We start from the raw sequence: 26,747 nt of genomic DNA on the forward strand, positions 1-26,747 counted from the left end.
TTCATCTTTCCAGCAGCTTTCATTTCACAGATGAAGAGAGAGGCTCAGAGAGGGAAAGTGACTTTTTAAAGCTCACACAGCTAGACAGCAACTGATGCACATCCAAACCCAGGTCTCTCTGGTGCCAGAGCCCAGCCCCTTGCCACTGTACCACACTGCCTCTTGGCAAGGCCATCTGAGCAAGTCATTTATACAAACCTAGCCATCCTGCCTGCCATGGAAATCAGGGTTCCCCTGGTTAAGCGGTCCGCCAGACATCCAGCTAAGCCCTGGGGGAGGAAACAGGGGCTCTGAGAAGTTCAGTAGGCTACCCTCACTGAGGCATCAGCAGAAGAAACAGGTCTTCTCAGCTGAACTGAGTGAAGCCAGCCCCATCCCCCAGGTGGTCAACCTGCTCCACCAGCAGCCTGCCCCAGCTGAGCGAATGGCTCCACCACCCCCTACCTTCTCAGACCAAAACCCAGGGAGGAGAGGCATCTTTGATTCCATTCCTATACCTCCACCTCCCATGCATCAGCACGTCCTGCCGATATGCACCCCTTTATCAAGTGTTGGTATTGAGTTCTTGGTATGGATCAGATGCTGTCAAGGCCTTCCCTGCTTCCCCTCTGGAGTCTCTCCCCCACCATTACTCTCCATCACAGCTCTGTCTCCTTCCAGCCCTTTCCACCACAGGTTACTTTGGAGTTTTCCTCTGCTGGCCTTTGGCTGCTCCCCATGTCTGTTTGTTCACCCTCCCGTTCCTAGCTCCTAGAACAGTGCCCGGCACTGCAGAAATTCATACTGGATACATGATGATGTCTCAAGCCCAGTCCTACCCTGGGCCCTAATGTGATCCTTCCCTGGTTTGCCCCAGAGCCTGGGGTCTCTGATCCTTTGGAGGTCCTTAGTCCAGAAGCCATCAACCCCAGGGTCAGGGGACACCTTGTCTGTGCCTGTCGCTATGAGGTAATGTGATAACACTGCATACAAACACGAGGTCTTGGTGCCCTTCAGGGGCTTCCTTGTTCCCACCTGTGCAGGCTTGTCTGTGGTCACGTTGCGAGGCTTCTGAGAAGGGGGTTATGCCTCGGCTGTTTCTGTGGCATTTTAGAGGCCTTCCGTGCATCACTGCAGTGCCTCCCTGTGTCCACACATATCCCTGTGACACGTATCTGAGCCTGTGAGTCTCTGGGCAGGTGTTATCTTCTTTCTTTGACCTTTATGCAGCAGAGCCAGGCACTGTCCCAAGTGCTTTACCTGCTTTTTCTCTTGTGGGACTCACAACAATCTATCAAGCAGGTATTGCTAATGTCATCGTCCTCCTATAGGTGAAGAAATGAAGCCCAGAGAGGTTAAGTGGCTCGCCCAAGTTCACAGAGCCTACAAGAGACGGACCAGCTTGAACCAGCCATGCATTGTACTTAACGGCGGGGGTGGGGGCTTGTCTTACCTGTTTCTAAGTGTCACACTACTGGGTATGTGTGCATTGTCTCTAAGTATCACCTCCGTGTGTGAATCTGTGTGTTGTGTCTGTGTCCTGGGAGTCTAGCCTCTGTGTGTGTGTATCTATGTGTGTGTCCGAGGTTGTTGTGTACCTGTGTGTTTGTGTACCAAAGCTGTCCTGTTTCCCTGAGTGTCCTGCTTTTGTGTGCGTGTCTGAGAATTGTGTATCTCTGGGTCACAACTCTCTCTTTATGCGAATCTGTGAGGAGTGGGAGGGGCGTTGTGTACTTGTGTTTGTGCATCTAAGGGCTAATTCCTCTGAGTGTGTCTATGTGTTCATGTGTCTGAGGGCTGTCCTGTCGGATTCCCTGAGTGTCCTCCTCTCTATGTGTCGGTCTGGCCCAGGGCTGTCGTGTCTGTCTCTCGGCGCCCCGCCCCTGCGTGCGCGTTGGGAGAGACCTCGGACTACAAATCCCGGCAGACCCCGCGGCGCGCGGGCGGACGCGGGGCCGCAGGGGGCGGGGCGGGGCTTGGTGGTGCGCAGAGCCTGACTGCGGCACCTTCGCTGACGCTCCAGCCGTTGAGTTCTGCAGGTGTCCCGGGCCGCCCAGCCCCGCCGCGTCCCGCGCCCCCGGCCTTCCGCCTCGGCCCCGACCGCGGGGCATCGCGACGCCCGGGCCCGGCGATGAGCGCGAGGAGCCGCCATGAGCGCAGGTGAGCGCGCAGCCCCAGCTGACAGGAACCGGGCGCGGTCCCCGGACCGCCCGTCGTCGCACTTGTCGTGGGGGGACATCCCCACCGCGGGGGCGCGGGCCGAGGGAGCGACCCCTGGGACATCCCCTCGCCCGTGCCCTCCCCCATCCCAGAGGGGCCAGGAGCCCGGGGATGGCACCGTGCAGAGCCGTCCACTCTGCGCCTTCCTAAAGCCCTGGGAGAGGAAGCGCCTGGCGCCGCCGTGCAAAAGGATAATCCGGGGGCCGCGGTGGCGGGGCGCGGGGAAATGTCCCCGCGCAGTGACGGATGTCCAGGTGGGGGAAGAGACATGGAGGCCGCTGCATCCAGGGCCTCTGAGTGGTTGTTCCTCTTGGCTGAATGAATGAATGGGGTTGGAGAAGCCAGGGCTCCTGAGTCCCTGGATCGGAGTGCCCTGGGGCACAAGTGCCACTCCTGATCCCCTGAGTCAGGCCCCCAGAGCAAGCCTGTTAGCACCCCGGTCCAGGGACCACACCCTCCATGTTACCTGTCCCAGGCCCTGTGTCTGGAGGCCACGCTTTCCAGAGTCTAATTCTACCTGCTGCAAATGGTGCCAGTAGACCTCTCGTGTTTAGAAGGGTCTCATTTCCACGTGGGTCACTCAGAGCCTAGACCTCAGCCAAGGGCCACCAACGCTTGAGCATCCTCTCTGCAGCTGCAGACCCTTCAGTTCAGGTCTCTCCCTCCGGTCTCCCAGCTTACTCCCCACCCTCCCCACCCCCAACTCTAGGGTGCACCCAGGGTGAGGAAGGGGAAAGAGGCTGAGGAAATATGGCCCCTGGACTCCAGATCCAAAGATCAGGGAGCTCCTGGCAGATTATCCCTCACACTCAGCCTGGCCCAGGAGAGGAGCTTCTGGCCACAGGAGAAGCACAGCAAGGGAGGAGGCAGCAGTGCTGCCCTGGGCCTCTGCCAGGTCATCAGCAGGAAACCGGTGCTTCCGCAGGAAACAAGAGGTTCCCAAATGGCTTTGACGCCAGCCCCTCCGCTCTGCAGTACTCGTGGCACTGCCCCAGGGCCGGGGAGTCAGACTAGGTTCAAGTCTAATCTTGACCACTCAGAGCTGTGTGACTTTGGACATGTTAATTAACCTCTGTGCCTCATTTTAAATGGGAATCCTAATCCATACTTTTGGAGAGGTGGCTGTGAGGATGAAGTGAGAGGAATGTGTTCATTAAGACCCACTCATTTTCAGCTTCTCCCCTTGCAAGCTGTATGACCCCGGGCAAGGGATTTTGAAGCTGTGTTCCTCAGTTTCCCCAACTGTAAAATGAGATGATAATAGTCTCTCCCTCAGAGGGTTACGCGTGAAGATCAGTCGCTGTTATTCAGAAGAGCAATGCAGTCAGTCATTTGTCAAAGTATTGTCATCCCAAGCAACTGGCCTGAGCTGGTGGTACCGGAAGAGATCAGACACTGCTCTGACCCTCCTGTGCCATCCCTGGGGAGACTGCGATGCGAATAGAGATAAACAAGCCCTTCTGAGTGTTTTGACAGATGTTCTGCAAGAGCATGCCCTGGGCTTGACCTTGCTGGGAGACTAGAGTGTTCCACAGATGTGACTTCCTCCTTCAAGTTCCCTTCCTCCTTCCCCAGGTTGACGGGGAGAGCATCCTTGTGAAATGATGGGTGTGTGATAGACACAAGGAAGAACTTCCAGAGGGAACATTGTTTAGGTCCTGGGGGAAGTGATCCAGTGAGGGCAGCTCCAGATGGTCTCTGGCAGGGCCCTTCAAGAAGAGGCTTGTTCCTCTGCACCTCCCAGCTGACCCAGAGGCAGGAGATGGACACAGTGACTCTTGCACCATCGCTTCCATGCTCTGTTATGTCAGTGAGGTGTACAACCTTCATTCATTGGTTCATTCATTCAGTAAATGGTTCCTGAGTCCCAGCCACATGCCAGGCACTGTGAGCAGGAGGGCGATGACACCTGTGCAAGCCTGAGGTGTTGGTGTCAGTGGGTGGGGGTGAGGTGGGCAGAGAGGATTTTGGAGTAAGGCCCCTTCCAGCTGCGAGACAAATTGGTGGGCACTCTGCCTCTCTCAAGGCTCAGTTTTCTCATCTGTAAAATGGGATAAGTTGGTTGATTGTTGCAGGAGGAAAGCAGATCGGCAGGAGCAAAGTGGCCCACCTGGGGTCAGCGCAGCATGCTGCAGTCCCATCCCCAGCACAGCTGCTGGCCTGAGGGTTTGAAGGCCCGGGGAAGAGCTGTTGAGTGCACACAGGGGAGCAATGGCACAGCTGTGGGTTTTCAGACAGGGCAATGGGAATGTAGAGGGGAGCCTGAGAAATGGGTCAGAGCGGAAGCCACACCTCCTTGGCAGGGGAGCCAGTAATGCCCGCCTGTACAGGTCATGCTTCAGGAACTTCAAACACCCCATGTGCCAGCTACTTTGGGGTTATGATCCTAGAGATGGGAAACGGAAGCCTGGAGAGGCTGAGGCACTTGTGAGAGAGCCGGGAGCACAGTTACTGATGGGGACAACAGCGACGGCGCTGGTAGTGCCGTCGTTAAGAGCGTGGACCCTACAGCCGCACTGCCTGGATCCACGTCCCGCCGCGTGCTGGCTGTGTGGCCTTTGGGCAGCTTACTTCACCTCTCTGGGCCTCAGTTTCCTAATCTGTAAAATAGGGATAAAAGTAATCCCCACTTCACAGTGGTGAGGAATGAATGAATCGATGTGTGTAAAGCCCTTGAACAGTGCCTGGCCTGTGTCAGCCCCTGATAGCCCTGAGGTACTCTTTTTGTTGTTGTTGTTTTTGTTTTTTGGCCGCACCGAGGGCTCGTGGGGGATCTTAGTTCCCCAACCAGGGATCGAACCCATGCTCCCTGCAGTGGAAGCACGAAGTCCTAACCACTGGACCACCAGGGAAGTCCCCCCTAAGGTGCTCTTTTTCCTTACACCCCAGAAACCACCCGAGAAGAGCCCTAAAGGGGGTGAAACTACCCGCCCTGACCCACTCAAGGAGCAGGTCTCCAGGGCTGGTGAGGGGCTTTGGCAAGAAGGACAGCTGGGACTGTGGCCTTTTGAGGAGGGGACAAGAAAAGGGCTGTGGCTTGTTGGTGGCCAAGGACCTGAGAACCCAGGTTGCCAGACCGGGTCGGTTGCCCTGAATGCCTGTTGTTCTGCCCCCCAAGACAGGATCCAGGGCGAGCCTCCCCCCGCCCCTGCACAACACACACACACCAGAGAGCAGAAGGGCCTCGGCCGTTTCTTGTCTGCGGGCTGTTGTCAGGAAGGGAAGGAAATCATGCCCTGACAAGCCTCACTCGCAAGCTGGATTGGGCCGGGACCAGAGAGCAAAAGGGACCACCCCAGGGGACCCAGGCTGGGGTCTCTGAGCCCCAGGGCAGAAGGCTGACCAGGCCTCCTGCCCTCTGGCTTTGAGACTTTACTGTTGGCCAGACACCCGGATGGTTGAGAGCTACAGGCTTCGTGTGTATGTGTGGGAGTTCCCCAGAGACCAGGCCCTTTCTGGAGCTGGTGGCAGCTCCATATGTTTTCTGAGTCACCCAGTGGACAGGGGAGGGATTGACCGTGGGTGGGGCTTGGGTTAATTTGGGTTTTGAGTCATCTTGTTTGAAAGAGGCCTCAGGCAGCACAGGGCATATGCCCTGTTCTCTGGAAGTGCCCACATTGGCCCCCAAAACACAAGATCTGGGCTCTGACTTCCTGGCTCCACCATTTACCAGGGGGCCTTTGTGACTCTGAGCCTCGGTTCCCTCATTTGTACAAATGGGAAAAATAAGAGTCCCCTCATCGTGTTGCCAGAGGGTTAAATGAACTAATTCGCGTGGAGGGTTAGAGCAGCTCTTGTCACCTGGGAAGTGCTTAATGGATATTGGCTGTTCTTATTATGGTAATTACCATAGTAATTATTATCACAGTCCTTATGTGGAGATATGGGGGGCTGCGATAGGACAGAACAGACTCTGCGTGGTCTGATGAGAATTAAAACCCACCCTGGGACTTCCCTTGTGGTGCAGTGGTTAAGAATCTGCCTGGGGACTTCCATGGTGGCTCAGTGGTTGAGAATCTGCCTGCCAATGCAGGGGACACGGGTTCGAGCCCTGGTCTGGGAAGATCCCACATGACGCGGAGCAACTAGGCCCGTGAGCCACAGTTACTGAGCCTGCGCATCTGGAGCCTGTGCTCCGCAACAAGAGAGGCCGCGATAGTGAGAGGCCCGCGCATCGCGATGAAGGATGGCCCCCACTTGCCGCAACTAGAGAAAGCCCTCGTACAGAAACGAAGACCCAACACAGCCATAAATAAATAAATAAATGAAATTAAAAAAAAAAAAAAAAGAATCTGCCTGCTGATGCAGGGGACACGGGTTCGAGCCCTGGTCCAGGAAGATCCCACATGCCGCGGAGCAACTAAGCCCATGCGCCACAACTACTGAGCCTGCACTCTAGAGCCGGCAAGCCACAATTACTGAGCCCATGCACCTAGAGCCCGTGCTCCACAACAAAGAGAAGCCACCGCAATGAGAAGCCCATGCACCACAACGAAGAGTAGGCCCTGCTCGCCGCAACTAGAGAAAGCCCGTGCACAACGAAGACCCAGTGCAGCCAAAAAAAAAAAAAAAAAAAAGAAACCCCACCCTGGAGTCAGCCTGCCTAGGATTGCAGCCTGACACTACCATGTACTTGGCTGTGTGATCTTGGACAAGTTACTTAACCTCTCTGAGCCTAATTTTCTTCTATAAAAAGGGGATAATTATTGTGCTTACATGGCAGGGTCATTATGTTAGCCATGTAAGAAGGACCAGGAGCAGAGCCCGCACATAGTGGGGCCTCGGGAAATGTTGACAATCATGGTTGCTTTGGGGCTTGGAGAAGCTGCAGAAACCCAAGTGTTTGGGGACACAACAGCTGAGGGGCTGGGGATGTTGTGACGGGCAGCTGCTTGGGACACCCTGGGCTTATTGGGTGAAACTTTCAGATCAGGCCTCTGCAGGGCTCTGATTGGGGAGGAGGAGTAGGGAGCCCAGAAAACCAGCAGGTTGCCCCCTACCTTCCCTGCTTTCCCATCCCCCTTAGTGAACTTCTCCAGAGGCTCCTGGGAAACATGCAGATGCTCAGCACCGCTGCCATTGTGCCAGCAGGTCTGGGAGGGGCCCAGGCATCTTCATGTCTAACAGGTTCCGCAAGAGGTCCAGGGAGCACAGTTAGAGAAACCCTGGCAGAGGCCGTGAGCCCCACCCCGTCCCGGGCCCCAGAACACCCACTATCTCCTTGCTCTGCTAGGACCGCAGCTGTACAGCAGGGGAGGCAGGAGAAAAAAAAGAGTTTCTACGGTAGAGATGCCCACTGGTCTTCCCTGAGCCACAGTTTACCCATCTGTAAAATGGGGGTGATAGTGGGCCCTTCCTCACAGAAGGAACCCGTCAGCTGTTCAGCTGGGCCCTGGCACATAGCGGCTTCTCTCCTTGAGCCTTGGGGGCTTGCTCAGTTCACCCCTCCTCTCCAGCCCACCCCCAGTGACTGGGTTCTTCCTTCCTCCGCCCCCCATTTCACCTTCAGAGTGAAACTGCCCCTTTCATGGCTGCCCTGACATTTTATCAGTCCATACTCGACTTCTTGGCATCTCCTCACTGCCAGGCCTGTGCTGGGCATGAAGGTTGAAAAAGGATGAGCAGGGACTTCCCTGGTGGCGCAGTGGTTAAGAATCCACCTGCCAATTCAGGGGACACAGGTTCGATGCCTGGTCCGGGGAGATCCCACATGCCACGGAGCAACTAAGCCCATGTGCCACAACTACTGAGCCTGCGCTCTAGAGCCCGCGAGCCACAACTACTCAGCCTGTGCTCTAGAGCCCACATGCCAATACTCCTGAGCCCATGCGCCACAACTACTGAAGCCCACACGCTCTAGGGCCCGCGTGCCGCAACTACTGAGCCCGCATGTTGCAACTACTGAAGCCCATGTGCCTAGAGCCTGTGCTCCGCAACAAGAGAAGCCACTGCAATGAGAAGCCCGTGCACCGCAGCGAAGAGTAGCCCCCGCCCGCCACAACTAGAGAATGCCCACGTGCAGCAAAGACCCAACGCAGCCAAAAATAAATTTTAAAAAATATAATAAATTAAAAATAAATAAATAAATAAAAATGACGTCTAAGGGCTTCCCTGGTGGTGCAGTGGTTGAGAATCCGCCTGCCAATGCAGGGAACACGGGTTCGAGCCCTGGTCTGGGAGGATCCCACATGCCGCAGAGCAACTAGGCCCGTGAGCCCCAATTACTGAGCCTGCGCGTCTGGAGCCTGTGCTCCGCAACAAGAGAGGCCGCGACAGTGAGAGGCCCGCGCACCGCGATGAAGAGTGGCCCCCGCTCGCCGCAACTAGAGAAGGCCCTCGCACAGAAACGAAGACTCAACACAGCCAAAATAAATAAATAAATAAATAAATTTATTTATTTAAAAAAAAAAAAATGACGTCTAAAAAAAGAAAAAGGATGAGCAGCCCTGTCCCTGCCCTCAGAGTGGAGAGCAGGTGGGAAGTGGGACACACCGCTCCCAGGACGCTAACAGCTGGCTGTGCGGGTGCTCTGGAAGCTCAAAGTGCTCAGCAGGCCCGTCCGCCGGCTCTGGGCCCACACGGAGCCGGAACTCGCCAGACGCACAAGGAAACGAGGTACAACGAGTGAGGACCAACAGGACAGCCCGGTAACAGACCCGTGAAGACTCGAGTTACTGGATTTATCAGACCAGATTTATTTATTTATTTTTTTTTTTTTTTTATTTTTTTTTAGGTTCCTTGTAGGTTTTTTATGTATTCATTTATTTATGTATATATTTATATATTTTTGCTATAACAGACAGTGCCTCAATGAAGAAACAATATTATACATATATCTTTGCACAGTTATGTTTTTAATGGAAAACAAGACAAAAAAAATGCAGGGTACCATATCATAGAAAAATAGTGTACTATTGCCAAGAAAATATTATAGGAGCTGTAAATAAGCAGGGTTTTTTTCCATGGCACAGAGTTACAGCGTTCAATAATTGCCTGTTAACATTCTTTTTTTTTTTTTTTAAAGATTGCTTTTATTAATTAATTAATTTATTTATTTTATGGCTGTGTTGGGTCTTCGTTTCTGTGCGAGGGCTTTTTCTAGTTGTGGCGAGCGGGGGCCACTCTTCATCGCGGTGCGCAGGCCTCTCACCGTCGCGGCCTCTCTTGTTGCGGAGCACAGGCTCCAGACGCGCAGTCTCAGTAGTTGTGGCTCACGGGCCCAGCCGCTCCGCGGCACGTGGGACCCTCCCAGACCAGGGCTCAGACCAGATTTATAAAATGACTGTGCGTAAGTCGTGGTTAAAGAAGGAGGGAGGAGCCCCCCCCACCCCCCACCAAATGCCGTTTCTCCTTCTGTCCGCAGACAGCAGCCCGCTCGTGGGCAGCACGCCCGCCGGTTACGGGACCCTGACGGTAGAGACATCTATAGATCCCCTCAGCTCCTCAGTTTCATCCGTGGTACGTGGGCAGGGGAGGGACAGGGGCAACTCCAGCTGGGGGTGATACCCCGGCCTCCTCCTCCAGCCCCCGCCCGCCCCACTACCGTGGCCTGCTCTCACCCGTGTCCACAGAGGCTCAGCGGCTACTGTGGCAGTCCCTGGAGGGTCATCGGCTACCACGTCGTGGTCTGGGTGATGGCGGGGATCCCTCTGCTGCTCTTCCGATGGAAGCCCCTGTGGCGGGTGCGGCTGCGGCTCCAGCCGTGCAGCCTGGCCCGCGCCGAAACCCTCGTTATCGAAATAAGAGACAAAGAGGTGAGAGGCAGGGGAGCAGGGGCGAGCCTGGAGCTGGAGGGTGGCGGCGGTGGCTCAGGGTTGCGGGGCGGAGGATGCTCGGGTTCTCAGCCCAACCTGGCCGCTGACGTGCTGTGGGACCTTACACAGGTGCTTCTCCTCCCTGGACCTCAGCTTTCCCATCTGAGCAGTGGGCCGACGGGACGGGGTGGGTGATTCCCAAGGAGGTCACCTCTATCCTTGATCCCTGCCTCCTCCAGCAGGGGCCACCTGGCTGTCGGGTGGGGCCGGGGAGCGGAGGGGTCTCTTCCAGGACTGAGTCCACACCTCCGTGTTCCAGGATAGTTCGTGGCAGCTCTATACTGTCCAGGTGCAGACTGAGGCCATCAGCAAAGACAGGTGAGGCAGCCTCATCGCCCCTTCCCAGGAGCCCCTGCTCCCCCTGCCCTCCCCCCACGAAGGCTCTGATCCCGGGGCCTCCCATCCGAGAGAGGGAAGGTGGTTCCGTGGGGATGGGAAGGTGCTGGGGCAGCTCCCAGGGCTCCACGGTAACTCCACCCCCGTCCCCAGCCTGGAGCTGCCCCCACAGACCCAGGCGGAGGACGGCCGGAGCCAGGCAGCTGTGGGGACACTACCAGAGGGGACATGGAAGGACACCGCCCAGCTCCACAGAACCGAGGAGGCAGTAAGTGGACAGCTGGGTTCTGGGCAAGTCCTTGCCTGTCTCTGGGCCTCAGATTCACACCCTGTACAATGGGGGCTGGACTCCAGCTGTTCTCTGGGCACCTCTGGTTCTCCTGTCCCAATCGTCCAGGATGCTGGCCGATCACCTTTTACCCTTCCGTGCCTCTCCCGCCTCTTTCCTGTGCCATCCCCCTGCCGCCCCCGACACACTCCTCCTGGGGCCGCCTCCAGCCCACCTCTCCTCTCTCCCACCCAGCAGCGGACGCTGCGCTACTACCTCTTCCGGGGCCAGCGCTATGTCTGGATCGAGACCCAGCAGGCCTTCTGCCGAGTCAGGTAGGGGTCAAGGCCGGCACTGCTACACCACGCCCACAGCGCGTGCTGCATTGGGCAGAGGAGGTGGCATGAGGTGGCCCAGCCTGGACTCCCCTCTCAGCTCTGTGCCTTGACACCCTCAAATCGCTGAGCCTGTCTGTAAATAGCTCATGAAGGGAATCCCGGCCTCCTAGGTTTGTTTCGAGGGTAAAGTATATTACTGTCATGTAAGGCTTGGCACGGCACCTGGCCTGAGGTGGCAGCACTGCTGTGAATCAGACCGTAAGCTCTGGACTTGGACCTTCTGTTTGGCGTCTTGTACCTGCTCTGCCACCTACTAAGTGCTTGATAAATATGAGCTCAGTTTATGTCTTAGTTTGAGCCCCGAGAAGCAGACCTCAAGACGAGGATTCAAGTGCAGGGAATCTGTTTGCAAGGTGATGCCAGGAGATGTAGGGGAAGTGAGGCCGGGAAGAGAAGGCAGCCGGTGGAGGGGGCTTGATGTGGGCACCTGGAGCACAGTCCCTTGGGGATCCCTTTGAGCCAGTGTAGGGCACGCACCTCAGGGTGCCCTCACCCAAGGAGTGAGGAAACCAGGGGGTACGTACCCATCACCTTCCTACCGTTACCAGTTGTGGAATACATGAACTCTTGCACAACTCTGGCCTTCCTGGCTCATGGGCAGACCGTGCTTATGCAGCCAGGAGAAGCCCTCAAGCCAGGACAGGTGTTTCCAGTAAGAGGCTGCACCGTGCAGACGTGAATTCCAAGGGGGTGTGGGGAGGGCACCAACAGCCTCTGCTACGTGAGAGGAATAGCAAAACTCGCTGACGTGGGACTTCCCTGGTGGCTCAGTGGTTAAGAATCCGTCTGCCAACGGAGGGGACACAGGTTCGATCCCTGGTCCGGGAAGATCCCACATGCTGCAGAGCAGCTAAGCCCGTGCGCCACCTACTGAGCCTGTGCTCTAGAGCCCACGAGCCACAACTACTGAGCCCGCGTGCCACAACTACTGAAGCCCCGCATGCCTAGAGCCCGTGCTCCACAACAAGAGAAGCCGCTGCAATGAGAAGCCCGTGCACTGCAACGAAGAGTAGCCCCCGCTCGCTGCAACTATAGAAAAGCCCGCACACAGCATCGAAGACCCAACGCAGCCAAAAAAAAAAAAAAAATCGCTGACCTTTGTCACCTAGTAAGTGCCAGGAACTGTCCAAGCACTTTGCAAAACTTATCTCATTTAATCCACCTGTAGCCCTGTGAGGGAGATGCTGTCACCGTCTCCATCTTGCAGATGAGAAGTCTGAGGCCCAGAGAGGTTAAGTGACTTACTTAAGAAGGCATCATTGTAAAGAAAGCTCTAAATGTCACTAAATAATAGCGGCTGTTGTCACTGTTAAGTATTATCATCTCTCATTGTTTTTCCTGGGTGAGATGGTTTGGGGCCCGATCAGAGGAACAAAAGGAGAAAGTTAGGCCCAGAGTTCGTGAGGGACCAGTTTCTCCCGGGAGCTCGGTGTGGCAGAGGTGGGCCAGGAGGGGTGGGGGTGTGCAGAGCTCAAACCCCACCACCCACACGAGTGCCCCCTCCCCATCCTCCCAGCCTGCTGGACCATGGCCGCACCTGTGACGACCTCCACTCCTCCAGCACTGGCCTCAGCCTCCAGGACCAAACAGTGAGGTGGGTGCTGCCTGAGAGCTGGGGCCCCCTCTCTTGCCCCCCTGGGTGTGGCCTTCTTCCAGTCACCTGCCTTCTTTGGGCCTCAGTTTCCCCAGCTGGAAAGTAGGGAGCTCCGTCGCCGCTAGAGGGCCCAGCTGCCACAGCCCGTCTATCTGATAGCCCTGCCGCTTTTCCTCTTACAGGAAGACCATCTACGGCCCCAACGTGATCAGTGTACCAGTCAAGTCCTATCCCCAGCTGCTGGTGGACGAGGTAGGGCTGTCCCTGGGCCTCGCCCCAGCTCTGGCCTGAGCTGGCTGTGTGACCTGGGCCAGGGGCTTGCCCTCTCTGGGCCACCCGTACAGAGGCATATTGTACCAGCTGTCCTCTTCTCCATGGTGGAGAGCTGTCTCAGAACCAGCCTCAGTCAGCTCAGGGAGAGGAATTGGAAGTTCTGGTCCAGGCTGGGGCTGGGGATTAGAGGCCAAGAGACAAACCCACACAGCCCGGGCTCCTGCTGTGTGCCAAGCGCCAGGCTCCAGAGTCTGGGTCCTTTCCGTGCATTACCCACTTTCACGCTCCAACAGCCTCGTGGTAGGTACATTCCGTTCACACATGAGGAACCGGAGCTACAGGGGGGGGACGTGGCATGGCCAGGGTCACGTGTGGACAAAGGGAAGCCAGTGACCTGGACACACCTAGAGTACACTGCTAACATCCCAGCCCTCTGAGCCAGGGGCAGACACCTGTGAGACAGAGAGGAGGCCTTGGAGTCTGGCCTGATGTAAACCCTAGTCAGCCACCTGGGAGCTGTGTGGTTTCAGGCAAGTGACTTCACCCTTCTGTGCCTCAGTTTCCTCAGCTGTAAAATGAAGCTGATGGTAGCATCTGCCTTGTGGAATTGTTCTCACCATCCTATGACATTTAGATGATGTGCTTAGCAGGGGCCTGGCGTGTAAACACCCGTGTGTCCTCTTTAGAGCAAAGAAGCTGGTGGCTCAAGGGACATCTGGACAGGACTGACCAGGAGACAGGCCTGGCTTTAGTCCTTTGGCAACTGCCGGGCCCTCTGCTTCCGTGGGCACAGGAGGCCCAGCCTCTGGCTGGGCTGCCCTGGGGGACCTGGGCCCTGACGCTGCCTCCCCGCCCCTCCCCCAGGCACTGAACCCCTACTATGGGTTCCAGGCCTTCAGCATCGGGCTGTGGCTGGCTGACTACTACTACTGGTATGCCCTGTGCATCTTCCTCATCTCCGTCGTCTCCATCTGCGTGTCCATATACAAGACCAGAAAGGTGTGCGGTGTGAGGTGGAAGGGACAGGGCAGGCGGTGTCCGAGGGGACCTCCACCCACCCACTCCCTGCTTGTCCCCCTGCCCACAGCAAAGCCAGACTCTGAGGGACATGGTCCAGCTGTCTGTACGGGTGTGCGTGTGCCGGCCTGGGGGAGGTGAGAGGCTGGGGGAAGTGAGAGGTGGGGGAGGGAGGGAAGCTGGGGGAGGTGAGAAGCTGGGGGAGGGAGAGAGGCTGGGGGAGGTGAGAGGCTGGGGGAGGGAGAGAGGCTGGGAGAGGGAGGGAGGCTGGTGGAAGGAGAGAGGCTGGGAGAGGGAGGGAGGCTGGGGGAGGGAGGGAGGCTGGGGGAGGTGAGAGGCTGGGGGAGAGACGAAGGCTGGGGGAGGCAGTGGGGGAGTCCCCTCCAGGCTATACTGAGGCCCCTGCTTGCCCGCAGAGGAGGAATGGGTCGACTCCAGTGAGCTCGTGCCGGGAGACTGCCTGGTGCTGCCCCAGGAGGGTGGGTTGATGCCCTGCGATGCTGCCCTGGTGGCTGGCGAGTGCATGGTCAATGAGAGCTCTCTGACAGGTCAGTGCCTGCCCCTGGCCAGCAGCCTCCCGTGCCCCCTCCCGGGCCACCGAGCCTCTCTGCCTTGTGTCAGAACTTTTAGATGGAGTTCTCTTTTCCCTTTGCTCAGGTAACAGTCCCGGCCTCAGCCAGTCCTACCCCTGCAGATGCTGGGTGGGGCACTGCTACTCTTTGCCAGGCAGCGAGCTCAGGGCTTTACAGAGGTTAAGCCCTCTCGTGTCAATATCTTATTTGAACTATAAAAGTAACACAGCTTGTTACAAAATAATTCCAACAGAAGGAGAACAACGCCTGCCCCGCACCCTGGCCCCCCGACTCTGCCCATGCTGTATGCTCACAACTCTTTCTGGCTCCCCTGAGAGATGGTTCCTGGAAACTGGCTGCACACATCCCAGGACTGTCTCACTGTGTCTGTGTCTTTTGCCCTCTCTGAGCTTCAGTGTACTTCTCTGTAAAATGGGGGCAGTGATTTCTTCACACATAGTTACAAGCGTTAAATGAGACCTGGGGCTTCCATAACCGTTCTGGGCATAAGGCTTGGTCTTGCTGGTGGGAGGGAGCAGTATGGACCTCACACCACATCCCTCCCAGGGGAGAGCGTTCCAGTGCTGAAGACCGTCCTGCCGGAGGGACCGGTGCCCTACTTCCCAGAGACCCACCAGCGGCACACGCTCTTCTGTGGGACCCTCATCTTGCAGGCCCGGGCCTCTGTAGGACCCCATGTCCTGGCAGTGGTGACCCAGACAGGTAACGAGTCTGGGAAGTGGGGAGGGATGCTGGGCCCAGCACCTAGAGGAGAGGTGACACAGAGCCGGGCAGGACCCATCTCTGCCACTGCCCTGCTGTGCGACTCAGGCACGTCCCACCTCTACTTGGGATTGGCTGGAGTGGGCAGGGACGTGGCAAGAAGGAAGGAGCCCCCCCCTTAGGAAGAGAGCAGTGCTGTACGTCTCCAGCAGGCCCCTGCCACGTGTGAAAGGGACCCGGTGTGTCACCAGATTTGACATTTTTCAGCGAAAGCCACACATCTGAATTTTAAGTGAAACCACCCAGTTTGTAGGTGGTACTACTAATTCCTAATTTACTAAGCTTATGAAGGCTGGGCAAGGCCTGTGGCCATCCCGTGTGACCGCCAAACTGGGTGATTGCTGACCCCAGGAGCATCATGCCTTACAACCCCAGAGGTGTGGATGGTGTGGGGGAGGGGTGGAGTCATCCTGACCCTCAGTTTCCCCTGCCTCGGTCTCCCCATCTCCTCCCAGGGTTCTGCACGGCTAAAGGGGCCCTGGTGAGCTCCATCCTGCATCCCCGGCCCATCAGCTTCAAGTTCTATAAACACAGCGTGAAGTTTGTGGCTGCCCTGTCTGTCCTGGGTGAGTGGCCCGCCGCACCCCACTTTGCCAGTGGCCCCCGGAGCCCCGTCCCCAGTCCCGCTGAGTCCCTTGCTGTCTCCTCAGCTCTCCTCGGCACCATCTACAGCATCTTCGTCCTCCACCGCAACCAGGTGAGCCTTGGGGGCCGGGCGGGGGCTGCCACTGGAGGCCCAGGGCCCACCCGGCCTGGCCCTTGGCCTTCACAGTGCCCCCTGCCAGGTGCCTGTGGACGAGATCGTGATCCGGGCTCTGGACCTGGTGACGGTGGCAGTGCCGCCTGCCCTGCCTGCCGCCATGACTGTGTGCACGCTCTACGCCCAGAGCCGGCTGCGGAGCCAGGGCATCTTCTGCATCCACCCGATGCGCATCAACCTGGGGGGCAAGCTCCGACTGGTGTGTTTCGACAAGGTGGGGGCCGTGGGGGGGGACACACGGCCAGGCCCCCCACACCCACATCCCTCATTCAGCAACGTTGACTGAGGGCTTGCTGAGCCCAGAGCCCCGCCGCCTGCCCGTGCGCCCCTGCTGTGAACACTGCCCACCGCCAGGTCCTGTCCTGGGATGGAAACACTCAGAGGCACCCTCCACCCCCAGCTCCCACCTGCATCAGGCTCACAGTCTGGAGCATGAAATGTCTAAAATCATTTAATTTGTTTGTTTGAGAACCATTGAGGGCCTACTGGGTACCCAGGGCTGCTGTCAACACTGGGGATCCAGCAGTGACCCACACGGAGATGTCCCCACCACCATAATGAGTGAACCAGGGACCACAGAGAGCTGCAGATGGTGATGGGTTCTAGGGAGGAAGCAAATGGGGTACGTGGTGGGTGGTACGTGGGGGTCACTCCCTTGGAGGGCAGTCAAGGAAGGCTCCTCTGGTCCCTTGGTGACCTCTGAGGGGTGGACCACACTGAGAGGAGAGCAGGGCTGGCAAGGTGGAGGGGAAGAAGTAGAGTGGCTCGTGGCTCCTTGGAGGAACAGACCAGTGTGCCTGGGGCTCGGGGAACAGTAGGGAGGGGGGCAAGATGAAACGGGCAGAGCCCTGATCCATCAGAGGCTGGCGGGCCCTGGTGAGGAGATGGGACGTTACTTAAACTGAAAGGGTGGAGCATGATCGTCTTCGCAGAGCTCCCAGGCTAGCGAAGGGGCCAGATGTGTAACTGAGCCACTGGAATATGGTATGGGAGAGGCAGGCATCCGTTCACTCATTCATTCACTCATTCATTCATTCATTACACTGAGAGCTGTACATGGCCAGGCCCTCTTCCTGGTACCACAGTGAACAAATGATGGAGTAGTAAAGAGGCCATGGGTGGGAGCCCCGAGCAAGCACTACCTGACCCAACTGTAGGGTTAAAGAAGACCCAACTGTAGGGTTAAAGAAGAAGACTTCCTGGGGGAAATGATGCCAGACCAAGAAACACTGCGGGTTGGGGAGGACAGCCTGGCAGAGGGACCTGCTTGAGCAAAGTCCAGCTCTGGCTCCTGGGGTTCCCATGGGCCCCGCCTGGCCAGGGATGTGGGTGCCCACTGCAGCGGGGCACAGCTCACCCCAGGACTCATCACTGGCCCGCCTGCTTGCCCCCTGCAGACAGGCACACTCACAGAGGACGGCTTGGACGTGATGGGTGTGGTGCCCCTGAAGGGGCAGGAGTTCCTGCCGCTGGTCCCAGAGCCCCGCCGCCTTCCCATGGGGCCCCTGCTCCGGGCACTGGCCACCTGCCACACCCTCAGCCGGCTCCGGGACACCCCAGTGGGTGACCCCATGGACCTCAAGATGGTGGAATCTACTGGCTGGGTGAGGAGGCCGAGCAGGTCCGCCCCCTGCCTCTGGGCAGCCGAGCCCTAACTAAGCCCACCCAGTCTTCCTTCTAGGACTTCCAGGGGGCGTCTCTATCATGCCCACCACCGAGAATAACAATGGCCAAGGCCTAGTGCTGAGCACCTACCCTGTGCCAGCGCTCTGTTGCACGGGCCTCATCTCATGTACTGCTCCCCATAGCCCCAGGGAGGTAGCTTAAAACCTGCTTCACGAAGGAAACTGAGGCTGAGAGAGATTTGGGATAACTTGTGCAAGGTCACCCAGCGGCTTGTAAATGGCAAAGCCAGAGTTTGAACTTGGGTCCTCCCAACTCCAAAGCCCACATTCTTGACTTCTGTTCTATCCAGTCTCCCATGAAGGAAGTCCTCCATGAGTTTAACTTGAGTCTCTCCCACTGCCTCTCTCCATGGGCCAAGGATTGGCTGCCCCAGGCCAAGCCAGCACCCGGCCCCTCGATGCCAATGTTCTCTGCCTGCCTCCCAGGTCCTGGAGGAGGGACCAGCTGCAGACTCGACATTTGGGACCCAGGTCTTGGCAGTGATGAGACCCCCGCTTCAGGAGCTCCACCTGCAGGGCATGGTGAGCTGAGGGGGCTGCCTGTGGGGCGTGGGCTGGGAGGGGTGGGCTCCACAGGCCGGCCCCTCAGCCGCCCCTCCAACCCTACAGGAGGAGCCCCGGGTGCCGGTCAGCATCCTCAGCCATTTCCCCTTCTCATCGGCTCTGCAGCGCATGAGCGTGGTGGTGGCGTGGCCGGGGGCGGCTCGGCCCGAGGCCTGCGTCAAGGGCTCCCCTGAGCTGGTGGCAGGCCTCTGCGACCCCAAGACAGGTGAAGGGCATTGGCACGGAATGGGGTGGGCGCCCAGCCCCTGTCGCTGCCCCCACCTCCCCGTCCCAGTGACACCTGCCTCTCCCTGGCAGTGCCCACCGACTTCGCCCAGATGCTGCAGAGCTACACAGCTGCTGGCTACCGCGTGGTGGCCCTCGCCAGCAAGCCGCTGCCCATCGCACCCAGCATGGAAGCAGCTCAGCAACTGACGAGGTGGGCCCTGGGGACTGAGCCTCCGGCCTCGTGTGGGCAGAGGGGGGCAGAGCCCAGGGCCGATGCCCCTGCCCAGTGGCTGGGGGAGGGGTCGTGGCCACTGCATGACCTCTGACCCGGGTCTGCCCACCCTCCAGGGACACTGTGGAGTGGAAGCTGAGCCTCCTGGGGCTGCTGGTCATGCAGAATCTGCTAAAGCCACAGACGACACCCGTCATCCAGGCTCTGCGAAGGACCTGCATCCGCACCGTCATGGTGACAGGTACCAGCAGGGCCTGGGTTAGGAGGGCAGAATCTACCCCATTCCGGGCAGAGATAAGGGTACCTGGCGTCCCTTCCCGGGGCATCTCTTTGGGCCCCTGCCTCAGGCCTGGTCCTTTTCAGACATTTCAGGTATCTTCACAGTCTCCCTCCTGAGTGATAATTGTCACCCCAGTTGACAGATGAGGAAAGTGAGGCTCGGAGGAGTAGAGTGACTTCCAAAGAGTCTGGGGCTGGTGTTGGACAGCCTGGGTTCCAGCCCAGCTGCTCACCTGCTAGGTGACCTCTCCCCAAGTTCCAGTTTCCAACTCTGAGAAATGGGGGTAGTTAGGTCAGCCTCAAAGGTTGTGACAATTTCATGGAGCAAGAAAAGAAAGATTCAGGGGACTTTCCTGGCGGTCCAGTGGTTAAGACTCCTCACTTCCAGTGCAGGGGGCACAGGTTCAATCCCTGGTCAGGGAACTAAGATCCCACATGCCGCATGGCACGGCCAAAAAAAAAAAAAAAAATGGTATATGTAGAACTCAAACCCAGGCTCCCAGTTTCTCCTAAGACCTTTGATCCCTAGTTTTATAGACAAGGAAACCCAGGTTCAGAGACACTGATACCCTGCCTGAGCTCACTCAGCCAGTCATGGCAGACAGATTCTGTCCGGCCTCAATTTTCCCATCTATACGTGTCAGGGTGAGGATGGCCCCCCTCAGTAGCAGCTGGACCCTGACCTTGCCCCATACCCCCAGGGGACAACCTGCAGACGGCGGTCACCGTGGCCCAGGGCTGCGGCATGGTGGGCCCCCAGGAGCGCCTGGCCATCATCCACGCCAACCCCCCTGAGCGGGGCCAGCCCGCCTCCCTCGAGCTTCTGCCAGTGGAGTCCTCTGCAGCCGTGAACGGGGCTCAGGTGAGGCTGACCCCGAGTTCCGCCACAGACCCCACCCATGACTCCACCCCTGTGTCAGCTGTCCCGGGCCCCAGCTCTCAGGGTGGGCAGGGGGAGCTCAGCTGAGCTTCCCGGGCCCCCAGGATCCTGACCAGGCCGCAAGCTACACCATGGAACCAGACCCCCGATCCAGCCACCTGGCCCTCAGCGGGTCCACCTTTGGTGTCCTTATGAAGCACTTCCCCAAGCTGCTGCCCAAGGTAGGGCTGCCCCCGGGCCTCCCTGGTCGCCCCACACCTCGCCATGCTCTGCTCCCTCCTCTTGGCTGCCTCAGCCCCTCCCCTGTCTCCCTGTGCTCCCAGGTCCTGGTCCAGGGCACCGTCTTTGCCCGCATGGCTCCCGAGCAGAAGACAGAGCTGGTGTGTGAACTGCAGAAGCTTCAGTGAGTGCCTACGGGGGAGGGGCCTGCGGGCGCCCAGCTGGCCCATAGGTCCCTGCTTCCCACCCCAGGCGTTAAGGAGCCATCGGCCTCAGAGAGCCCGGCAGGCACCCCCGGGTCTGTCACGCTGACAGTAGTACACCGCCCTCAGTATCTGCGGGGGATTGGTTCTGAGAGTCCCTGCAGATACCAACGTCCACAGATGCCCGAGTCCCTTATGTAAAATGGCGTAGTACAGTCGGCTCTCTGTATCCATGGATACAGACCCCGTGGATACAGAACCTGTGGCTACTGTAATTGCACCTATTTACTGAGCACCTACTGCGTACCATTTACTGAGCATTTCCCAGGCACCCAGCGGGCAGTCGGGATGCAGCCATCCCCGTGTTCTGCCAGCCAGCCCGGGAGGTGGGTGGGCCATTTCACAGCTGAGGAGGGCCCTCCCGGGCTCAGAGCCAGCACGTGAGTCCGGGCCGCGCCTGCCCTCCCCTCTCCGACAGGTACTGTGTGGGCATGTGTGGGGATGGCGCCAATGACTGCGGGGCCCTGAAGGCGGCTGACGTGGGCATCTCGCTGTCCCAGGCCGAGGCCTCAGTGGTCTCGCCCTTCACCTCAAGCATGGCCAACATTGAGTGTGTGCCCATGGTCATCAGGTGAGGCGGGCAGGAGCCTGGTGGGGGGGGCGGGGTCTCGGCAGGGCCCGTCAGCCAGCCTGGGCCCCCTCATGCCCATACCCGCTCCCCAGGGAAGGTCGTTGTTCCCTGGACACGTCGTTCAGCGTCTTCAAGTACATGGCCCTGTACAGCCTGACCCAGTTTATCTCTGTCCTGATCCTCTACACGGTGAGTATCTGCAGGCCCCGTGCCGGGCCCGGGGCGAGGACCTCAGCAGTGTGGTGGGAGCCCGGCAGGTTCTGGAGTAGACAGCGTGGCCTCAAATCCTGCTCTAGCCGCGTGGCTTAGGCGCTCCGGAGCCTTGGCGGTGAGGCTCGTCTGAGATTATGAAAGCACTGAGCACCTGGCGCACAGTAGGTCCTCAGAAACGGGAGCGGCTGTCCTGTGCTAGGGTTTCCTCCCTGTCCTCTGGGAGCTCCCCATCTGCAGGGGGGACTGAGGCAGAGCCCAGGCAGGGGTGAAGGAGGCAGAGGCAGGAGTGGGACACCCGAGGCCTCTGCCCCTTTCCCATGAATCTGCCCGTTCCCCACTCGCCCTAACTCAGACCTCGACTATGCCTCCGGTCTCCTGTCCAAAGGGTATCACCCCCTCCTCTGCTCAGAGCACGCGTTGCTCGCCCCCGCTGGAAACAGGTGACGCCATGGGGCGCTGCAGGCCTCGCGCCAGCTTTTGTCCCTGTGTCCACCTTGAACCTGAGGGCGGGAACTGTGTGTCCTCCAGAAACCTTGGGGCTCCGCAAGGCAGAGCCTCAGCCTCCGTCTCAGGCTGGTAGTTCCCATCAGATTTAGGCCTCCGCAGGTCAGCAGGGATGCCTTCTCCCTCAGACGGGGAGAGGGGCTTCCTGAAGGCAGGGCCGTGTCTCCTTCATCAGATCGGGAGTTCCCAGAGGCAGGAGGGTGCTGTCTGCCCATCAAGTTGCAGGGCAAGAAAACACCTTCCCCATCAGCCTCCTTAAGGGCAGGGCTGGTGCCTGCCCCATTGGACTAGGAGCTATCCTCCCCTCCGCCCTCCCTCCCTGCCGGTAGGTCAACACCAACCTGGGCGATGTGCAGTTCCTGGTCATCGACCTGGTCATCACCACCACGGTGGCGGTGCTCATGAGCCGCACGCAGCCGGCGCTGGCACTGGGTCAGGCGCGGCCACCAGGGGCCCTGCTCAGCGTGCCCGTGCTCAGCAGCCTGCTGCTTCAGGTGGCCCTGGTGGCCAGCGTGCAGCTGGGGGGCTACTTCCTGACCGTGGCCCAGCCCTGGTGAGTAGCGGGGAGCTCGCCCCAGATCCCACCCATGCCCCGTCCTCCTCACCCTCGCTCCCTGACTCCCGGTCCCTGTGCCCCCAGGTTCGTGCCTCTGAACAGGACGGTACCCGCGCCAGACAACCTGCCCAACTATGAGAACACGGTGGTCTTCTGTCTGTCCAGCTTCCAGTACCTCATCCTGGCCATGGCTGTGTCCAAGGGGGCGCCCTTCCGCCGGCCGCTCTACACCAATGGTGCTGCTGTGCTGGGGGTGGGATGTGCTGGGGGGGGGTAATGGAGGGGAGGGGGGATGAGAGGGAGGGAGGGGGATGTGATGGAGGGAGGGGGGATGAGATGGAGGGAGGGGATGAGATGGAGGGAGGGGGGATGAGATGGAGGGGGGGGATGAGATGGAGGGGAGGGGGGATGAGATGGAGGGGAGGGGGGATGAGATGGAGGGAGGGGGAGGAGATGGAGAGAGGGGGGAGGAGATGGAGAGAGGGGGAGGAGATGGAGGGAGGGGGGAGGAGATGGAGGGGAGGGGGCATGAGAGGGAGGGAGGGGGGATGAGATGGAGGGAGGGGGAGGAGATGGGGGAGGGGGAGGAGATGGAGGGAGGGGGAGGAGATGGAGGGGAGGGGGGATGAGAGGGAGGGAGGGGGGAGGAGATGGAGGGAGGGGGAGGAGATGGAGGGGAGGGGGGATGAGAGGGAGGGAGGGGGGATGAGATGGAGGGGGGGATGAGATGGAGGGAGGGGGGATGTGATGATGGAGGGAGAGGGGATGTGATGATGGAGGGGGGATGAGATGGAGGGAGGGGGATGAGATGGAAGGAGGGGGGATGAGGTGGAGGGAGGGGGATGAGATGGAGGGAGGGGGATGAGATGGAGGGAGGGGGATGAGATGGAGGGAGGGGGGATGAGGTGGAGGGAGGGGGATGAGGTGGAGGGAGGGGGATGAGGTGGAGGGAAGGGCTGTGGGGCTGGTGCCTGTGGGGTCCCGTCGGGCATGGGTGTGAGTGTGCTGGGCTCCCTGGCCTGACGGACTCCCCCACCCCCAGTGCCCTTCCTGGTGGCCCTGGTGCTCCTGGGCTCCGTCCTGGGGGGCCTCCTCCTGGTCCCCGGCCTCCCGCAGGGGCTGCTGACTCTGAGGAGCATCGCCGACACCTACTTCAAGCTGCTGCTGCTGGGCCTGGTCGCCTTCAACTTCGTGGGGGCCTTCATGCTGGAGGTGGGGCCCGCCCCGCGTTGGGGTGGGAGGGGGCTCCGGGGGTGGGACTCAGCCACAGCTGCCCCCCTGCGACCTCCCTGTCCCCGGCAGAGTGTGCTGGACCAGTGTCTCCCAGGCTGCCTGCGGTGGCTCCGGCCCAAACGGGCCTCCAAGAAACGCTTCAAGCAGCTGGAGCAGGAGCTGGCCGAGCAGCCCTGGCCACCGCCCACCGGGCCCATGAGGTAGCGCAGGCCCGGCCGGCCGGCACCCTAAACACTGGATCTCCCTGCTTCTGAGCCACCGATCAGGGCCCATCTCCAGAGACACCACTGCCATCGCTCCTGCAGCCCTGAGGTTGGCGGTTGTCACACTCATGTCCCACGTCTGCCCGGCCCAGCCTTCCCTGCCCCCGCCTGGGGAGATGCTAAGTACCCTCGTCCCCCACTTCGGACGCCCCACGTAGGGACAGCGGCCACCACCCGCACTCAGAGCCGCTGTCAGTGTAGCAAATAAAGTCACAATATTTTCCTGCCTCGGCCTGCCTGATACCCCTGACCTGGGTGCCCCTGGCACGTGTCTGCTCCCGGCATCCCCTGATTTTTCAGATCATGTTGGACAACTCCCCTCTCTGAGCCTCCGTTTCCTCATCCGACGTCGTGTCTCCAGGTTGAGCACGTGCCCAGTGCTCCATTCAGCATTTTATAGGCATCATCATTTAATCCTTACAACTGTGGAGTACTGTCCCCCCACCTTTTTATTTTTATTTTTGGCCGCACCGCATGGCTTGCAGGACCTTAGTTCCCTGACCAGGGATCAAACCCGGGCCCATGGCAGTGAAAGCACTGAGTCTTAACCACTGGACGGCCAGGGAATTCCCAGTCCCCCTTTTACAGATATGGAAACTGAGGCTTAGAGGTCACGCAGGTAGTCAGAGCTGGGACCAGGTTGCTTTGACTCCAGAGTCCACACTCTTGACCGTCCTACCCTCCTGCAGGGGCAGGAGAGAATGGGCTTGACTCAAACAAGTGCCAGCACCTACAAGGCATTTAACTGGGGCAGTTCCCTGCTTTCCCCACCTCCCGCATCCTGGGATGTGTTTATGGTGCAGTTCTTCCCTCAGATGCAATCCAGGCTCTGAGCCCACGTTTCCCAGCCAGAACCACGTGCACCATCTCCCGGGGAAGGGTGGGTGCTTCTGACCTCATCCCACCAGTGGGACCCTCGCCAAGCCCTGCTCTGGAGATGCAGCTCCGTCATCTGGTCCATCTGTGCTGGGCAGGGGACAACAGGAAAGAAAAGCCCCCGCCAACCTCATTACTGGAAGCTCCGGCACCACCCCCAGCCCACCCTAGTAGGAGCTCAGCGAATGTTGAATCAAACTGAGGACAAGGATGGGGGGCGTGAAGAGGTAACCTGTGACACCAGGCACATCCACAGACCCTCTGCACTGGGCACTGAGTCATCAGACAGCAACGGTTCAGGGTGGCAGATGCTGTTCAAAGGGAGGCTGGAGGACACGGCGAGGCCTGGGTTTGAACCCCGCCTCTACCCCTAGCTGATTATTCATGCATTTGTTGGGCAGTCATGTGCCAGGCACAGGGGCTACAGCGGTGAACAAAAAACATGACCTCTGCCTGGGTGCAGCTTATAACGTGGTGTGAGAGGCGAGCGGGGAAGGAGCGAATCTCCAAGAACACTGGGAGAAGAGTCCCCACACCTGCTACTCCCTCCCCGGATAGCTGCCACCTGTGCTTGGGTCCTTAGAGCCAGAGGAGTGGGTAGAAGCAGCAGAGGATCTGGGAGCCAGGACACTAGAGGTGGCAGCTTTGGGGCTTCAGTTTCCCCTTTTGGTCAAGCGTAGGGGACAGCAGTTCTGCCAGGCAGTTTCCTCTCCTACGCTAGTGGGAGTGCATCTGGCAGCAGTGAAGGGCTGAGGAAGGGCAGAGAGGGCCAGGCTGGGCCCCGGGGCCCATAGTGCTCCAAGTGACAAAAATCCCTGCTATTCTGCCATAGACACTGGAGCGGGGAGGGGAGCGGGGTGGCAGATAGTTATTCATTCATCCGTTCACTTGACAGACCAGCACTGGGGAACAAACGATGCACGGGACATAGTCAGTCCCTGCCTAACAGGATTCAGTATCTAAGGGACACGCAGCCTAAGGGGAGCCCAGGAGACCTGAAGGTGAGGGCCTGAATCAAGGGGCATCTTGATCCCCCTCCCAGCCTGAGCCCCCTGCCCCAGGCCTAGATTCCCGAGACCAGGCAGGACTGCCCCAGAGGCAGGAGACCTGCAACCCCACACCCGGCCAGCCTCCCAGGAGAATCCACTGTACATTCATTTATTCATTCCACAAATGTTTACTGAACAGCTGCTCTGAGCCTGGCACTGTGCCTAGTGAGCAAAAACTGAGGATGAGCAAAAGCAGACCTTGTCCCTGTCTTCACGTGGCTGACAGGCTCATGGGGGAGAGGGGCAGGATTCACATGGTCGCATAGGGCAACAGCTGTGACCGGTAAAGCAGAAGATGCTTAAGAGCTCTAACAGGGAGAAAGGGAAGCCGCCTCTGAGGAAGGGAGGGTTTGATCTATAATCAGAAGGAGGAAAACCTCACCAGTGTTCCAGAAGGAAGAAACATCTTGAGCAAAGGCCTGGTGGCAGGTGGAGGAAGGGAGGGGTTTAATGAGAATCAGCCAAAAAGCCACTGAGGCTTTTGGGAGACCAGGCAGAGGGAATGAGGAGGCAGAGCCAGACTGTGATGAAAGGTAGGGTCTTTGGGGACCCCAGGGGAGTTTAGCCTTGTTCCCGGGTACCTTGGGAAACCAGTGACAGGCTTTAGGTAGAAGCCTCCCTGCCCCCCACCCTGTCTGAGGTGAGTGGGTGAGGGCAGGGCCCGTTTGGGAAGGCCTAGGTTGGAGGTATTACAGAGTCAGAATTAGTGGTGGGAGCTGGATTGGCTGCAGGGGTTGAGCGCAGGGGAGTTACAGTTAGCCAGGTAAGGGTAAGGGAAGGATGGTGGGCTCATTCCCTGCATGGGAACACCTTCAAGGGCCAGGTCTGGGGAAGGTCAGGATGTCGTGAATTTGGACTTGGATCCTGTTGAATTGGATGTGCCTTGGGGACATTCGTGTGGCCAGGCCCGGTAGCCTGTAGACTGTGGTTTCAAAGAAATGCTGGTTATGGAAGGCAGCTGTGGCCAGGAGCTGGCTAGGGAGATCCGGAAGGCACCAGAGAGGCAGAAGGAAAACCAGGCCAGGAAGGGTGTCCTGGAAGCTGGGAGAAGCGAAAAGGGAGGGCAAGGCTTATTTCCCGCTGAGCAGCGGCGGGCGAATCATCTTTACGAGCCTCCTCTGTAAAATGGGGGCAGCAGG

General features: G+C 58.8%; 1 protein-coding gene across 5 annotated transcripts; it reads left to right on the top strand.

Moving 5' to 3' along the window:
- Positions 1 to 1,936: 1,936 nt before the first annotated feature.
- ATP13A2 (ATPase cation transporting 13A2) lies at positions 1,937 to 23,770 on the top strand. Of its 5 annotated transcripts, none has more exons than XM_082413953.1 (29): positions 1,937 to 2,139; positions 9,563 to 9,657; positions 9,771 to 9,953; positions 10,273 to 10,331; positions 10,503 to 10,617; positions 10,873 to 10,952; positions 12,532 to 12,609; positions 12,792 to 12,861; positions 13,747 to 13,881; positions 13,970 to 14,036; positions 14,316 to 14,447; positions 15,039 to 15,194; positions 15,710 to 15,820; positions 15,905 to 15,951; positions 16,040 to 16,228; positions 17,412 to 17,618; positions 18,126 to 18,221; positions 18,309 to 18,468; positions 18,561 to 18,681; positions 18,819 to 18,943; positions 19,683 to 19,843; positions 19,966 to 20,082; positions 20,185 to 20,264; positions 20,762 to 20,914; positions 21,007 to 21,103; positions 21,961 to 22,184; positions 22,272 to 22,423; positions 23,230 to 23,399; positions 23,490 to 23,770. In XM_082413953.1, exons 1-29 carry the CDS (start codon positions 2,130 to 2,132, stop codon positions 23,622 to 23,624), a joined length of 3,525 nt encoding a protein of 1,174 aa, XP_082270079.1. In that variant the 5' UTR covers positions 1,937 to 2,129; the 3' UTR covers positions 23,625 to 23,770. The 5 variants fall into 5 exon arrangements, with proteins under 5 accessions (XP_082270079.1, XP_082270082.1, XP_082270081.1 ...); XM_082413956.1 differs by having other exon boundaries at positions 18,369 to 18,468; XM_082413955.1 differs by having other exon boundaries at positions 13,774 to 13,881.
- Positions 23,771 to 26,747: the final 2,977 nt, after the last annotated feature.

The sequence above is a fragment of the Balaenoptera physalus genome (assembly GCF_965194825.1).
Source record: "Balaenoptera physalus genome assembly, chromosome: 1".
Lineage (NCBI taxonomy): Eukaryota > Metazoa > Chordata > Mammalia > Artiodactyla > Balaenopteridae > Balaenoptera > Balaenoptera physalus.

Coding starts and splice junctions, on each gene's coding strand:
- ATP13A2 (XM_082413953.1), top strand. Junction 14,448..15,038: donor CAATGAGAGCTCTCTGACAG/GTCAGTGCCTGC, acceptor CATCCCTCCCAG/GGGAGAGCGTTCCAGTGCTG. Junction 18,682..18,818: donor GCAGCTCAGCAACTGACGAG/GTGGGCCCTGGG, acceptor CCCACCCTCCAG/GGACACTGTGGAGTGGAAGC.